The sequence below is a fragment of the Grampus griseus genome (genome assembly GCF_964374135.1).
Source record: "Grampus griseus genome assembly, chromosome: 5".
In the NCBI taxonomy this organism is placed as follows: Eukaryota; Metazoa; Chordata; class Mammalia; order Artiodactyla; family Delphinidae; genus Grampus; species Grampus griseus.
The window spans coordinates 17,980,866-17,997,621 of NC_138998.1; the positions used below are offsets into that span (position 1 = coordinate 17,980,866).

At 46.8% G+C, this 16,756-nt stretch overlaps 1 protein-coding gene across 3 annotated transcripts in view; it reads left to right on the plus strand.

Moving 5' to 3' along the window:
* Positions 1-11,328: 11,328 nt before the first annotated feature.
* LOC309822645 (uncharacterized protein) overlaps positions 11,329-16,756 on the plus strand; it is a 41,920-nt gene continuing 36,492 nt past the window's right edge. For 2 of the 3 annotated variants that reach the window (XR_014296762.1, XM_082654622.1), the window contains exon 1: positions 11,329-11,620. Coding sequence is in view for 1 of the 3 variants with exons in the window: in XM_082654622.1 (XP_082510748.1) it covers positions 11,618-11,620 (3 nt within the window). In the remaining 2 variants the exon portion in view is untranslated. Of the gene's footprint in view, positions 11,661-16,756 lie in introns of all 3 variants that reach the window. The other variant, XR_014296761.1, reaches the window with a different exon arrangement.

Sequence of the window (16,756 nt, forward strand, 5' to 3'; positions counted from 1 at the left end):
GGTGTTATTACAAGACTGTGTCAAAACTCATCTAACTGTATACCGAAAAAGGGTGAATTTCTGAATGCAAATTCAAACAATTTGAATGCAAATTATACCCCAGTAAGCCTCGCTTACACATATGCACACACAGGAAGACTGATCAGCTGGCTAGAATCAGGGCTACCGGGGTGTCTAGGAAATGGCCACTGGGATGTCGCCTGTGTCATACATTATGATTTTGTGGCAGATTTTGTTTATAAAAAGAGTGGTGCTGCTAAAAACATTTAGAAACCCCTGGATGAGATTCATGTCAGTGGGGGCAGCTGAGGCTTCCTAAGAAAGCAATGCCCTGTTGTTTTTTTCAGATGTATCTTGCTACAAGACAGAAACCAGGAGAGGGGGGAGAAAAGGCTATATATACTTACTTTCTCCGAGAAAACCCCCAGAGTGTTTTCTTTCCCTGGAATTGAGTCTCACTAAGAACTCTGTGCTTCTCTGCACTAAGGAGTAGAGGGTTGGAAGCCATCTGTCTTTGCCAGCCTGGACCAGCCAGTTGACAAGTGCCCCTTGGTGTGAGCAGGTGCAAGGGAGTGAGGCCTCTGTTCAGCCCAAACCAGCACCCGACGGGCTTTCATGGGGTGATGGGAACACAGCAGTAAAAGGATTTTGGAAAGTTTGTCGAGCCTGGGAAGCTGGCTGAACAAACCATCCCTGAAGCTGGGGTTTGGCTCCAGGTACCAGACGGCTCTCGTGCGTTCACCTCCATAACTCCTCAGTGGGAAAGCCCTTCCATGGGCTGGCATCCCCCCTTACCTCAGTCCCCACATCTTGTTCTTGGCTTCCCCCGAAACTCCCAGTTCCCTGACCCAGCCCTGAAGGTGTTCATGTTTAAGTAAACTGTTAGGATTTGCTGAGACATTCTGGGACTAAGGGTAATCATCGGAAGATGAAATTCCTTCTTCCCAGCCTCTCTACTTCACGTCACAGGTGCAGGAGGCTGAGTGCCCAGTGGTCCTTGAAGTCCAGACCTCCTGTGTCACCCACCCTCCCCAGGACTCAGCCCCCAGGGCTCAGGATGTGCCCTAATCCGACTTCATCTCCACCCTCCAAACCTTCCTAACAGCCTGGGGGAGTCGCCAGCCGATGCAGCTCCCATCAGCGGCCCCTCTTTCACGGCTCCTTCTCTCCCCAGATGCCATGCCAGTGACGGCTCCCCTTCCTTGTCCCCTCCAGGTGTAGGGCTGCTAACAGCTTCTCTCTAATGCCAGTTCCCACAAGCTTCACCCCTTTATTAGTTCCCTAGCCCTGACCACACCTACGTGAATAGTCCTTTTATCACGTTCTCTTCAGCTAAACCCTTTCATGGTTTAATCTGATTTCTATTAGGACTGTGGCGCTTACAACTCCCTGTCCCAAATTCTATGATGACTTCTCAGTGGCCTTAGGATAAAACCCAAACCCCCTCGTGCCCTCCCTCCCTGACCCCTTCTACTACTACTCTCCTCTGGTCTGCTAGGTTCCATGCTATTCAAACACTTCTCCATTTGGGGCCCTTTGCATCTGCAGTTCTGGAATGTTCTTCCTCCATATGTTGGTGCGGCTGCCTCATTCTCATCATTATGGTGTTCATCAGGGGTCCCCTCTTCAGAAAGGCCTTTCCAGGCCTCTCTAGGATACAGCCTTTCTCCCCTAGATGTCGGTCAGGTCGTGCTCCTTTTTGTTTTTTGAAGAAAATAATTTATTCATTTTAAAACCAGGGAATTGACATGAAAGTAGCAATATGGATACATGATCTAAAAAAAAAAACAAAAGACAGGAGGAAGGAGGTGCTCTGCTGAATACGGCTGTTAAGCGCAGGGAGTGGCACAGAGTCAGGTGATGACTCCATCCCATTACCTCATTTTATTTTTTTAGCTTTATCGCTATCTAAAATCATATAACGTATATTTGCAGATGTGTTTGCCGCCTGTCTCTTCTCCATGCTAGTGTTAGTGCTGCCTTATTTACCGCTGCGTCGGTCAGGATTCCAGCGAGAAATCAATGATGACACACTCGAACTGAGTCACCATTAAGAGAGTTTCGTAGAGGAACCATTTAGAAAGATGAGGGTGACAAGGGATAGCGCAATCCCCTGGGGCTTGTGACACCAGGGTAATCAGAGCGCTCGCCAGAACTCTGAGAAGGAAGGTGACTGATTGGAGAGGGCTGGGCTGCCTGACAGGAGCTGCAGCCCTTGGTTGCAAACCCACAGCAACCTGGCAGCGAAGCGGGTTTGCTGGTACTTCCCTCCTCCCAATCTCCTGCCAGTGGGAAGCTGGAGGGCAGAGGTGTTGAAGCCATGCATACGGGTCTGTTTCCTGGGTCACAGAGCAGGGTGGGAAGCTCAGAGAGGGCCTCTGAAGGAGCAAAGACATGCAGCACAGCCAGTGGCCTTGCTGGGTGCAAGACAGGGCTTGGTATCAGGCCTACCACATCTCACGGCCCCAGGGAGCACCGTTTACCTGGTGCAATGTGGCAGCCCTGCCTGGCGGTAGCATCTCTGAGCAGGAGACATGGAATGCATCCATGAATTCCCGTGGGTTTGGCTCTAGGTTCCGGGGACTGAATAGGGAATGTTTAATCCCTCCATCACACAGGGCCATCAGGACAGGGAAAGGATCAGTGCGTCTTGGGCTTCCTGAACACAATTACCAAGTTCTCAGCCATGGCCCTGTAAGACGGAGAGAGAGAATTCCTGTGACTGGTAGGCTCGGACGTTCCGTGCCAAGGACACTTCTGAAGTTGGAGAACAATATCTATTTATGTGCAGCATGGAAACGGGAGCTTGTTTTGTATTGCGTTGGGAGGCAGAGAGGAATCAGGTAGCAAGCTGGCAACATTTCTGATTTTTCACAGGCTTGGTGGGGGGTAGGAACAAAATCATCCATCTACAGGATTAGTGGCTGAATGGGGACGAAGCCAAGTCATTACACACTGCTGCCATCAACTTTTGGCAAGGTGGGGAGCTTCTGCTGTGACATGTGGGCAGTAGGTATATCTAAGTGGGTTTTAATCAGAAATCCCCCTTGAGTGCCTACTAGGTATGGGACGGGGCAAGAATTTGCAACGAAGTGAAGAAAGAGAGTTTACCTTTAACAATAAACAGCAAGAGGAGCCGTAGGTACATGATTGAGACCCAATTACAAGAGGACATATTCCATCACTAAGGGTAGAGTGGGAGATGCTTGTCCAAAGGGTTTAAACATTAAGCTAGAGAATATGATGGGATGAAAACTGCTGCCGAAATAGATTTCCCCATTTCCTCAGTGTAGGACAGCTGGAAAGAGGAGGTGACCTGGGATGGTTGTGAAAATAGAGAAGCAGGGGCAAACAGGAAAGACTACAACTCGGTCATCCTGCTTATGCCTGAGGGTTGCACTGTTGTGTGAACACAACGAGCTGCAAAAACAGCTGTGAGCTCTGTGCTGCTGCCTTTATCTGGTACTTTCAATTTCCCAACACACCTTTCTGTTTGATCCATCCTATACCACTTGCATGAAATAACGCATCATTGCCTTCGGTCGCTTTGCATTAGCTTTGAGAGGAAAGGAAACCAATCGCAGACGCGTGTTAATTTCGAGGGGGAATTCTGCACCTCCCCCCCCCCACCCCGCCCCACAGGGGAAGCTGCAGCAGGCTTGTTGACTGATGACACACTGATCCAGCAAGAAAAGAATAGGAAAAAAGGAAAAAAAGGAAGTACGTGTCCTCTGGAGACAGTAACTTCAAACTCATAATGCTGAAACTTGTTCTTTCTTGCCATTAGCCACCCTGAGGCATCAGCTGATAATAGATTGAGAAATTACTCTCTATGTGAAATCGGCATTTGATCAGGGGGCTCCTTATTCGCTCAATATTGATGGAGCCCTTAGCTCGTGCTAGGCATGGAAGATACCAAGACGCATAGACGTGGCCGATGCCCCCCAAGGAGCTCACGGTCTAGCGTGTGTGGGGATGTGGGAGCCTGAGCAATGCTGTGATGGTGAGACTCACAGGGTGTTGCGGGACCTAATGGGAGAGGCTGCTGCTAGTGACTGGGGCTGGGGCTGGTCAGGTGTCTTCCAGGCCCTCTCTCCACCCTGCTCTGTGCCCTGGGGCTGGCTCGTCGGGACTGCAAGCAGTAGGCCCCCACGCCTGCTGTGTCCACTTGGCTTCAGCCAATGAAGAGATAAAGCAAAAGATGAGTGGAAAGGAGGAAAGTCTGGGGTGCCAATTCTCTCTGGGATTTCTCCTCTCAGGATCATTGCAGACTGGCTGCCTCTGTTCCTGAAAGATGCAGCTCCTGACAGGTAGTCCTTGCCACACAACTCTTTCCTTGCGGTTCTAGAAACCATCTCTTCCCTGGTCCTTTCTAGCCTCTGGGATGGTAACAGTACTCCTAGCCCTGGGGTACTGCACCATCAATTTCTGGTTTCCTTAAACCCCCCTCACACCTTTATAACTAGTCCCTTTACTAATTCCCCCTAAGTGCTCAGTGATAACGTGCTCTCTCCTTCCGGCTAGATCCTGACAGATATGGAGGGTTTCCAGAAAGAGGTGATGCCTGAGTTCGGTGGCAATGGTGAGCAGAATCATTTGGGTGAAAAGGGAGAAAAGGTCCAATCAGAAGCAACAAGCAACCAGTGCAAAGACACGGAGGGAAGTGAGATCACAGTGTTCCAGGAGCCAGGGAATGATCACTGCACTCTTTTCCTTTCATGCTGACATCCACTTGGACACCAAGTCCTGGACTTTCTACTTCCTCACCATCTCTCCAACCTGCCCACTTCTCTCCATCTCCACCACCTCCATTACTATACCAGCTTTGGCATCATTCTCATATGCCTGCTAACAACCCTCCTCACAGCCTTCAGGGTAAATGCAAACCCCTGGGCAGGGACCCCGGCCCCTCCTCGAGGATCTGGTCCCTGCCTACCTGTCACCTGCCCCAGCCAGACTGAACCTGCTGCCTTGGCCCCCAGGGCGGAGCACCCTCTGCCTTCACCACTCCACCTCCCCCCATTTGTTCTCTAGGCTCACCGTCCTCATCCCAAGGGAAGCCTCTGGCTTTACCCACCTGCCCTCAGGGACGAGCTCTCCTCCCTGTGGGGTTAGGTATCATTGCCGTGTCCTGGGCTCCCATAGTACTGCATGCTTTTCTGTATTTTCGTCCTACTCACAGAATGCACAATGTTCCTTTTGCTCTTCTGTCTCAAGCTGTAGGCATCTAAAGATCAGACACTGGGTCATCTTCTTTATACTCTGGCATGTTACACAGAGCACGGCATATAGTAGGTGCTCAATTAATGCTTGTTGACTAATGAAGAATGACAGTTAGTTCATTCACTAGGAATGGAAAGTGGTGAGCAAGGGAGCGAAAAGAGAAGGTAAATGAGGTGAGGATGGAGGCAAGCCAGAGCCACATGAGAACAGGCCTGACAGGCCAGGTTGGAGAATATGGGCTTTATTCTGAGGGCAATTGGGAGCCATGGAGGGTCTTAAACAGGGGTGAGGACCAGACCAGATGGGCATGTCCGGCAGCACCCGTGAGTTAGACAATCGTGGAAGACTAAGATGACAACACTGGGGACAGGAGGCATGCCGGTCTTTGCCGAGGCAGGGCAGGGTGAATGGAAGAGGGATCCCCAATGGAAGAGCCTGTGAGTCCATGGGAATGAGTAGCTGTGCCTTAATTTCATATGCAGAGGCAGAGAGGTAGGTGAAATTCTGGCCAGGGTCTTGACCGTCCATTCACAAAACATAGAGCCCCTCACCGCTTGTAAAACCTCAGCCCACAGAATAGGAGAAGCCTACAAGCTTGACTTGGGGCACAGGAGTCAAGTGCACAGGCTTTGGAATCAGGCTGAGTATGAAGCTTCACGAGGGCAGGGACTTTGGTTTGCTCATTGCTGTTTCCTAGTGTCCAGGACAGCGCCTGGCACACAGCAGATGCTCAAGATGTATTTGTGCAATGAATGAAATCCCAGTCCCACCATTTATTAACCGTATGAGTTTGGCTTTAATTTTGTCCCAGGATGCCTGGGTTACTTCTTCTGTAAAATGAGAAATAATTGTAGTAATTAACACAGAGGGCTGGTGTGGTGATTACGTAAGAGTAATTCACATAAGCGGATTCCTCGGACTATAGCAAACTCTCAATGAATAGCACGAAAGTAAAAACCTGGCCAATTCCAGAAGGGGAATTTCCCTCTAGCATCACATTTCTTTTAACTTTCAAAACTCAGATGGGCACCTTATCCATCAGGCACAGTTCCTACAAAAAGATTTTATTTCTTTTAAAATCAGAGGGGAAAGTAATAAAATAATGATGAATATGTAATAATAAATCCAGCCTGCATTAAATTAATTTTTCTATTAATGCAGTTTGTAAAATATAGTTTTAAGTCTTTTCTTTAAAGTGGAGGAAGGCCCCAGGAAGGCAAAAATGCCTAACGGCCAGGAAAGTCATCTGTTCCTATTTCTCTCGTCATCCTACTCTTACTAATCCGGTGGATAATTTGCTTCAAAACTTGATTATTTAAGCAGCTACTGTAAGGCAGATACAGTGCTATGCAGAGTGAAGTCTAAAGAAGAGGGAGAGAGGCTCTTTGAACTCAGGGTTCTCACCAGGCACAGTCCTGGGTGACGGAGAGGCATAGGAGGAGAAGAATAAAACGATGGAATAACCCAGAGAGAAGTACTGTTTCCTCAAAAAGCTGATGATGTGGATGAGTGGGAAGTTCCTACCACATGATCCGAGCAGGCTGAACTCTGTGTGTCTGGAGGGAGGTGACACAGCATTGTGGCACCGTATCCAGTTTCCAAGGCAGGAGCCAGAAGCTAAAAAAAAAAAAAAAAAAAAAAAAAAATTTAAATATATAGTTGATAAGACACAGCAGTAGAGGTATAACTTTCCCTCTTGATACATTGTAACGTATCATGTCAGAATTAATCTTTTTTTTAATAAATTTATTTATTTTTTTATTTTTGGCTGTGTTGGGTCTTCGTTTCTGTGCGAGGGCTTTCTCTAGTTGCGGCGAGCGGGGGCCACTCTTCATCGCGGTGCGCAGGCCTCTCACTGTCGCGGCCTCTCTTGTTGCGGAGCACAGGCTCCAGACGCGCAGGCTCAGTAGTTGTGGCACACGGGCTTAGTCGCTCCGCGGCACGTGGGATCTTCCCAGACCAGGGCTCGAACCCGTGTCCCCTGCATTGGCAGGCAGATTCTCAACCACTGCGCCACCAGGGAAGCCCCCAGAATTAATCTTGATTTTGCTGAGACACCTAACGTATAAGCTCGAAAGAAAAACAGTCATAATGTGTAAAGTGTAAAGACATCAATGACTATCCAGATAAAATTTCAACCACTTGGGCAAACAGGAAAATAGAAGGAAATGATCAGAATAATACAGTAAGTGTTCCATCATCTCCAGGATGGAGTGCTATGGAAACCTAGCTATAGTTTATCGCTAGCGGATGGAATTGTGAGTTATTTTATCTTTGTTTTGCTAATCTCTCTATTTTCTTCTATTTTCACAATGAACACCTGCAAATTTTGTCTCTAAAAATCAATACAATTTTCCAAACTCAACTATACAAACTATTATGTCCCACATTGAGGAATTTCTTTGAAGAAAATAATTAGAGGTACATGATGAGGTCGTTTACAGAACTGAAAAGTTGAAATAAGCTAAATATTCATCAGTATAGGATTGATTACATACATTTTAGTTTACCCTTACGTGGTCATTAAAAATTATTATTTAGAGCTATGTTCATTGCTGTGGAAGACATTCACAATACATTGTTGAATATAATGTATAAAAATGTCTGAAAAGAGTATGTGTGACATCATTTCTTTTTAAAACATTTAAAATGCTCTTTTAATTTTTTTTTTTTTTTTGGGCTGCGCCTGTGCAGCAGGTGGAATCTTAGTTCCCAGACCAGGGATCGAACCCGTGCCCCTTGCAGTAGAAGCTTCGGGTCTTAACCACTGGACCGCCAGGAAAGTTCTTCTTTTTTTCTAGTCTTTTTAAACTTTATCCTTTTATTCTTTATTCTTTTCTAACTAGAAAAAAAACAATCAAACTATTTCTACTTTTAAAATTAGAGTAAAAGAAGATTGTCAGTTTTAAGAAACATTTCCCCTGAACAACATTTCTCTCATTGAAATCCAATGTGATTTTGAAAGAATACCCCCAAAATGCCATTGCCACAGATTTGACATCTCCAAGGTTTACCAAATCATTCCCCCATCAAACCTGCTTCCCCTCCCAGCTTCACTTATTGTAACCATTCTTAAGCTCAGAAATTCAGGCACTTGTTTCCCAGACCAATGAGATGCAACGGCTGTAACAACCGCATGGCAAAAATGAGGGTGTGTTTAGGATGGGCTGAAGGGAAAGGTGTGCTGGGCAGGAGGAAGGACATGGACCAAGGCTAGGAGTTGAGAATATGCACATCGTCTTTGGAAAATAGTGGTGAGAACTTGGTGGATGAGTGAAGAGTTTGTGAGGGGAATGATGGGAAGTAAGATAAAGTGGGCCAGATAGGAGGGTCTTGTATATCAGACCGAGGAGTCTTCAGTTTATCTAGGTGATGGGGCCATTGAGTTTTTGAGTAGCAAAAAGACAAGAGGTAATTGGAATTTTAGAAAGACTCATCTGAGGGCTGAAAGCAGAAAGATCAGTTTTGCTACTGTTCATATTCTGGGATGAGAAGCCTCTGGATTAAGACAGAAGCAGTGAGAGAGGAAAGAGTGACAAATGAGAGACTTTCTGTACTAGTCAGGGTTCTCCAGAGAAACAGAGCCAGTAGGAGAGAGAAAGAGAGAGAGAGAGAGGGAGGTGAAGGACTTATTATAAAGAATTGGCTCATGTGGTTATGGAGGCAAACTGGAGACCCAGGAGAGCAGATGGAGTACGTTCCAGCCTGAAGACCGGTAGGAATCAAGACCCAGAAAGAACTGATGTGTCCGCTCAAGTCCAAAGGCAGGAAAAGACCAACGTCCCAGCTCAGAGACACTCAGGCAGGAGGAATCCCCTCTTACTCCCTTGAGGTTTGGCCTTTTATTTCTGTTCAGACCTTCCTTGGATGGAACGCAGCCCATCACACTTGGGCGGGGCGATCTGCTTTACTCACTCTACCCACCCCCATTCAAATGTTAATCTCATGTAGAAACAACCTGACAGACATCTTAGAATAATGTCTGGGCATCCTGTGGTTCAACCAAGTTGACACATAAAAATTAACCATCACGCTTTACAAAGGAAAAGCAATTTACTATTTGCCTTTAGGAGGGCCGCCTGCGAGGAGTATGCCCTCAGGCTTGTCCCACCTCTGGGGAGACGCACGCTCTGACCCCTTTCAAACATAAGCCAGACACTCTTGCATCCCATAAGGGCAATGGCTGTGAGGTCAGCCCCTGAGCCCCTGGTCAGGTCTCACAGGGGTGGCCATCGCCCATAACCACAGGTACATGTGTCCGGACACCTCAGACCATCCCAGTGAGCAAGCATTATTGTTGTGTTCTCCTTCTACCCAATTTAAAGATAAGGAAGACTGATGCCAGAAACATTTAAATGACTTGCTAAAAGTCTCCCAGCTATTCAACTGTAAAGCCAGGACCAGGAAGGGAAATAATCTCTTGAGCACCTACAATGGATTAGGCGATAGGCCAGCTACTCATTATGCTTTATTGTGGTTAATCTTCACAGTAACCCTGGATGCTATTATTATCCCATTTTACAGATGAAAACACTGAGGCTTATAGAGATTAGGAATCTCACCCAAAGTAGGCAGGGAGATTTAGGATTGGAGCTCACGTCTGTCTGATTCTAAAGCCCAATGCTGTGATTCACTGGTATATGACAAGTCACACGAGAACAGAGGAAAAAGTTAAAGACGACCAAGGGCAATAAGCCAACCCAGTCCAGATGATGGGAGTAAATGAGCCAAGAAATTCCGATTCACTCTTCAGTGCCTAAAAGGGTAAGCCCCGTTCTCCCACGACCCAGCCCTGCAGTTTAGCCCAGACCTGTCTCCTAGCAAGTTTCCTCTTCCATCCCACACACAGGCCTGTGTTCAAATCCTCAGTGCTACGCAGAACCACAGAAGGGCTGGACTTTTTTGATCACACCGGAGAGGAACTCAGTTGGGATTTCTGCTTTCAAAGGAACTGAAAGCAGAAATCCCAGCTGTCAGAGATGCTTACACTTTGTACGATTCCTATTCCCTTAAAAACCAAGCAGCCCTAACTCACCGGCTGTCTGACTAATTAGCAGAATATTCTTTGGACTGACAGAGCACGGAAGCCTCCAACAAAAAGGTGAGATCAGCTCTTTGGAACGGCTTTTTGTCTCTCTTAAAGGACAAAATGTCTGAAAGGAATGCTTTGCGGCGGAATTTCACCAGGGTCCTAAATATAATTTCTTCAAGGTGGAGAGATGAGTGGATGAAGAAAAACAAAAGAACTAGAAACTCCCTTGGGAATTTTGTTCATCTTTTCTGCTGGTTTCTCTCCTGTGCTGCAGAGGAGGGACGAGAAACTAAAAATCAATAGGTTTTGTTGGGACCACATTGTTCAGGTTTACGTTGAAATTAGACATCTGTTCCACCCCTCACCTGCATTTATCTAGTTTCCTGAAGGTTCCATTTATAATCCTAGGATCTAGCTACCCCAAAATTTGAAAATTAAAAACAAAAAACTCGGCTAACATTTGTATGACATAAAAATGAATCAGACCAACCATAATGAAAGGTATTCTGTCCCAGTAGATGAGGCTTTCCTATACCCTATACACCCAGGTCATGTGTACATTACCTACATTGGTCTACACTTTTCCCAAAAATGTGAACAGAAGGCTCTCTATGAGCCCCACAAGAAGCGATATTTTATTTTCCTGAATCGTACCTCTGAATTGGCACTTACGTCCACACAGGCAAGAGGAGAAGGCCTCTCAGTGAGACTAGGGGACAGAGAACTGTGTGCCTTAAGAGGGGGTTAAGTGCATATTCCTCTCTCTCCAGCTGATTTGCCTCGTCCCTACGTGCCGGCCCCTTTTGAGACGCCCCAAATAGAGTGCAGTTTATGGTAGACCTCCAATGGATAGGTTAGAGTCAGAGCCCGAGAGAGAGGTCGGGGAGATCGCTAGGATGGCAGCAGAGAAAAAAAAGCCAAATGCGGAGGAACATCTAAACCCCGAGAACAGGCTGCTTCTGCAGTCCCCATGATAACGCTGACTTGGATCTGATTTTGCCACCGAGTTCCAGTAGGGCGGGAACAAAGCCCAAAGCGGTGTCAGGTGGCTGCAGTGGGAGAGGAGGCCACAGCCTGCTGCCAGCTAATGAACTGGCCGGAGCGGAAAGAGAGAGCGTTCAAAGAAAGCAGAGAGTGGCGCCCACCACATCCTGCCAAGGCCTGATACGCCTGGGAGACAATGGGTGAAGTTGCAACAATTACCAGCAGCCCTCAGCCCCTGGGCAGTGGGTGGCACTGACCTATGACAGAGCTAAGCTGTGAGTGCTTCTTGATGATGTTCCTCTGTAGTTGACACTCTACGTCGTAAAAGACACTTTTCTGTTCTTTGCCTCAAGAAGTCACCCACCTGGATATGACTCCATGGTAATGATTATAAAGCAGAATATACGTATTTAATGTATAGGTAAGCAAGAAGCCAGGGCCACTAATCTTCATGCTTGTTGCATGTTTGTTGCATGCTTGTTTGCATGGTTGCAAAAACCGTGCAGCAGTTTACAGAACGCTTAGTGCTAAGGCGACTCCAGAACAGAAGGGGTCCAGGGGGCCGGTATGTTTGGAGTCTGGAAGCTGCATCTTCATGGCTCCTTTCACAGTACCGAGCAAACCTCAGTTGTCCGTATCAAAGAGCGAGTGGGGACTTTAGTCCTAACTACGATCCCCATCCCCCCAGCCGTCCTGCTTAGCTTAATCCTTCATTTCATCAGGATCCCCAATCTTATCCCACTCCCCGCAGGAAAGCCTTGTTCGGTGTTAGCATTTTACTCTCAAATCAACTTTGCTGATTTTCAATATGTTTACTTCAACCTCCAATTTAAATAGCAATACAAGTCAGCCTTAGCTCCTCTCTTTTGAACCCACCCTCTCCTTTCCATCCCCTGCAGTCCCAGCTTAACATCAGGTCCCCCTCAGCTCCCTCCTAGACTATTGTAAAATCCTCCCACCTTCCTCCCATTCATCCTGATGCCTGAAGGGACTCTCTTAAGGTATATTTGAGCCAGTCACTCCCCTTCTGGAACAGTTCTCTGCAGTATCCGGTCTGAATTCCCTAGCGTGACATCTCCAGGCTTTTACGATGTGACCCCTACCTACCATTCTTAGAAAAATGAATATAGTTCTTTCCATTTTTGCAGAGGTTAACAATGTAATGAAGGCCTTTGTAAAGGACCTCCAGGATGAGGGCCTGCTGAACACTCTTTAGCATTTTGTAGCTGCCTAGACTACTTCCTTTTCCAGGGAGCAATCTCCGCCCAAGAAACAATGAACTCTCTTAGGATCTTCCCAAGGTCAGTCCTACAAGGGGGTGTGGCTTCAAATCAGGGCAGGTCACAAAGACATTCCTTTCCCAGGTAAAATACCTTTACCCTGGCAGCATTTGCATTTTAACCTTGGAGAAAATACAAGCCATGAAAGAGGAATAGAAATACTGGGGCGTTTCCATCTCTTGGTAACGTCAGGCCACTGAAGGAGACTGCCTACCTGTGCAGTTTTCCTTTGCAGGTGACTTTTTCCCTGGGATGAGTGAGTGCTTTTTTGAACCCTAACCAAAGAGTTCTTTGGAAGAGCAGCCTCAGTGCCCCCGGGGACTGAGAGGCTGAGGCTGCAGGGTGGGTCCTGGTCCCAGGAGCACATTTCTTCCGAAAGATCACGCTGGGGGGCCTTCTACCAGGAACACTTCTGTGCCTTCTCCTGGCACCACCCACGCTCAGCCAGCTGTCTTACTTTCTCAGAAGCTAGAGAACAATCTGGAAGGGCCAATTTTGTGAGTTTTCTCCAACCTCGCAGATGAATTCAACAAAACCTTTAGCAGAGTACAAGAAATTCTGACCCACCTCCCATCTTTTTTAGGGAAGTTCAAAAAACAAATCAAACATAAAGTAATGGCATTCTTACCATTCACCTTCCGGACATGGTTACTGGCCTTGCATAGCTTATGTTTGGTTTTTGGTATGAGCTGCTACTTCCAAAGGGAAGCCCTCACCCCAGGGGACTGCTCTTAAGTAATATTCAAAACCACCATCCCTAGAGAAGCCAGTAGGATTTATTTTCTAGAAGACCCAGTTTCTGAAATGAGAGGCCTGTGTAGCCCATCATAACTCCTCCTGTAGGCTTTGCTCCCTTCACCCTTCCCTAAGGCATCAATTAAAACCATGTCAAAAAATAAAAGCAGAAAATCCCATTCAGTTTGGCAATAATAACAATAATAATAATAAATGTATTTTTCATGTATCTGAAATCCAGTAGTAATTGGTGTTGCAGGTCAGGTTTGATCCAGCTGCTAAGACAATGCCAGTAAAGTCATCACTCTTGCCTTCTCACAACATGCGCTCCACATGACACGAGCTGCAGCCCACCTGGTCCCATACCCTCCACCCCATGGATACAGCCAAGGTGAGGAATGGGTGCACAGCCTCAGTTACTCTAATAACTTAGCATAAACATAAACCATCCCCGTCTGTTCCAGACCATCCCCCTTTGGTCCCTTCCAGTTAGCTGCCTGGCTTCCAGCTCCAGCCCTTAACGAAGGGAAACACTGGTAATGAACGTGATATCTGCTTTTCCACTGAGGGCTTCTCCAAGCAAGTCACCTCTTTGCATTTCTCTCTAGGCAGCCCATGCAGAGACGAGCTCTAACCAGGATAGGATGAGAATAAACCCCTGAAAGTAGGGCAAAGACCTGTTTTCCTGTTCAAGTTCCCCAGACGCTCATGTGGACTCCCTTCCTTCCTTGTAGGCATCTGGATTCATGAGCCTCTTCATGTCCCCTTGAGGCCCACTGCCCATGCCTGTGTGATGTGCCCTAGTCTGGGCACCAACTCACCCCACTTCACTCGTAGGCCACATCAGAGCTCAGCCTGACAAGCCCACAACTAAGGCTTCCTCTGACCCTCAGTAACAGCTCAGCCAACCCTGGGAACAGCTCCCATGTTTGTGCTACTTCTGTGAGCTGCATGACTGATGGGTCAATCAAGGTGCAGGTGCTCCGTGTACCTGCCTGAAAATCTGCCCGTCCTCCCCAGCTCTGTCGCTGGAAAATCTCAATCGGCACACATGAGTCCTTTCCTACTGGAGCCCCATATCCACTCCTTGACTTTTTTAAAAATTTATTTTATTTATTTATTTTTTTGGCTGTGTTGGGTCTTCGTTGCTGCCCGTGGGCTTTCTCTAGTTGCGGTGAGCAGGGGCTACTCTTTGTTGTGGTGTGCGGGCTTCTCATTGCGGTGGCTTCTCTTGTTGCGGAGCACGGACTCTAGGCGTTCAAGCTTCAGTAGTTGTGGCACGTGGGCTCAGTAGTTGTAGCTCTCAGGCTCTAGGGCACAGGCTCAGTAGTTGCGGCACACAGGCTTAGTTGCTCTGCGGCACGTGGGATCTTCCCGGACCAGGGCTTGAACCCGTGTTCATTGGCAGGAGGATTCTTAACCACTGCGCCACCAGGGAAGCCCCACTCCTTGACTTTGAAGCATATGCAGCCTCCCCAGGCACAGTGGTACCCCAGGATTCTGGTCCATGAAATTCCCTAAACCAGCCTCCTGTCTATTCTAATCCTAAAACCACTCCTCTTAGATTGACCTCTAGCTCCGTTCAGTATATCCTGCTTTCCTTTCAGCCCTCCTCAATTTGCTTTTCCTCCTAAAAGCCAGAATATTTCATTAAAATTTCACACTCTACTGTCCTCTCCTATATTCGCATCCCAAAATTGCTGAAGAAAAATATTTCGCCCCTCCCTTTTAATGTTTAATGTACAAGTACTATTCTTTCCTCTGATCATTAACATGTTTGGAAATCCGGCTTTATATTTTTCACTGCGTCTCATTGCTCTGTGGTGCCCGGCACTAGAGAGTATAAGGCTGGCTCGTGATCTGATCCCCATGGTTCTACTTTGCACAAAAGATGTTCGAGACTTTAGAAGGGCCTAAAAAATAAATTTCCTTCCTTTGCATTGAGTCCTTGGGTAACCTTTGTACACACCCGTGTTATTATAGGTGAGCATCAATGCAGGGATTTTCCGAAGGAGATATTTGGATGAAAACAAATATAGTGAGAAAAGGGGGGAACTCCCTGGTGGTCCAGTGGTTAGGACTTCGTGCTTTCACTGCTGAGGGTGCGGGTTCAATCCCTGGTCAGGAAAATAAGATCCCACAAGCCACGCAGCGAGGCCAAAAATAAATAAAATAAAATAAAGGAAAAAAGGGATAAAATATTGCAAGCAGCCTCTTATTTTAAAAAAAAGAAAGAAAAGGAAAGGGAACCCTTGTACACTGTTAATGGGAATGTAAACTGGTGCAGCCACTGTGGAAAACAGTATGGAATTTTCTCAAAACACTAAAACTAGACCCAGCAATTCCACTCCTGGTATATATCCCAAAAAACCGAAGACACTGATTCAACTGATACATGCACCCCAATGTTCATAGCAGCATTATTTACAATTGTCAAGACATGGAAACAACCTAAGTGTCCAACAATAGGTGAATGGATAAAGAAGATGTGGTGTATATATATATATATATATATATAGTGAAATAATAGGCATAAAAAAGAATGAAATTTTGCCACTTTCAGCAACATGGATGGACTTGGAGGGCATTATGCTATGTGAAATAAGTCAGACAGAGAAAGACAAATACTGTGTGGTATCGTTTATATGTGGAATCTAAAAAATACAACAAACTAGTAAATATAGCAAAAAAGAAGCAGACTCACAGATCTAGAGAACAAACTTGTTACCAGTGGTGGGGGGAACATAGGGGCGGGGGAGTGGGAGGTAGGAGCTATTGGGTGTAAGATAGACTCAAGGATGGATGGAAAAACATGGGGAGTATAGCCAATATTTCTTAATAACTGTAAATGGAAAGTAACCTTTAAAAATTGTATAAGAATAAAAATTTTTTTAAAAAAACACAGCGGACACTACCCTTTCTGAAGCTCCAGTCCTGGAAGTGGCTCTTGCAGTAGAACTCTAGGCTGGGGAAGAGACTCTTAGCACAGTGTAATTCAGGAGACAGCCTAGCAGGAAGGGATGGTGGTAACATAAGCACTGAGGGCTTGAGGTGGGCGAGGAAATAGAGTGGCGTGAGGGAGAGAGTCTGTGGAGGATGCTGCCTGCCCACCAGGGGTGGTCACGAATGTGCCTGATGCCCGTGACCATGGCCAGGATCCGTGGCAGCTGACTCGACCGGTACCACCACTCCTGAACCTTCTCCCCCTGGTGCTCTCTGGATGGACTGGAAACGTCCTTGAACCTGAAGTGAACAACTGTTTGACCCTCCTCTGAGTCCCACCTCCCTTCTCTAAGAATGGCCAGGATGTAAGAATCAAGGCAGAAAAGTTTTACTAGCCTTGAAAAGAGTCAAAAAAGTCTGCCAGCCAGAAATGATGGCCAATTATCTCTCAGCCTGTTTGTCAGTCAGCATTTACACAGCTCTCCATATTCACAGCGTGGGAAGCTGATGGCAGTCAGCAGTTAGCAGTCGGAACAGAGAACAAGACTAGGGTCATGGG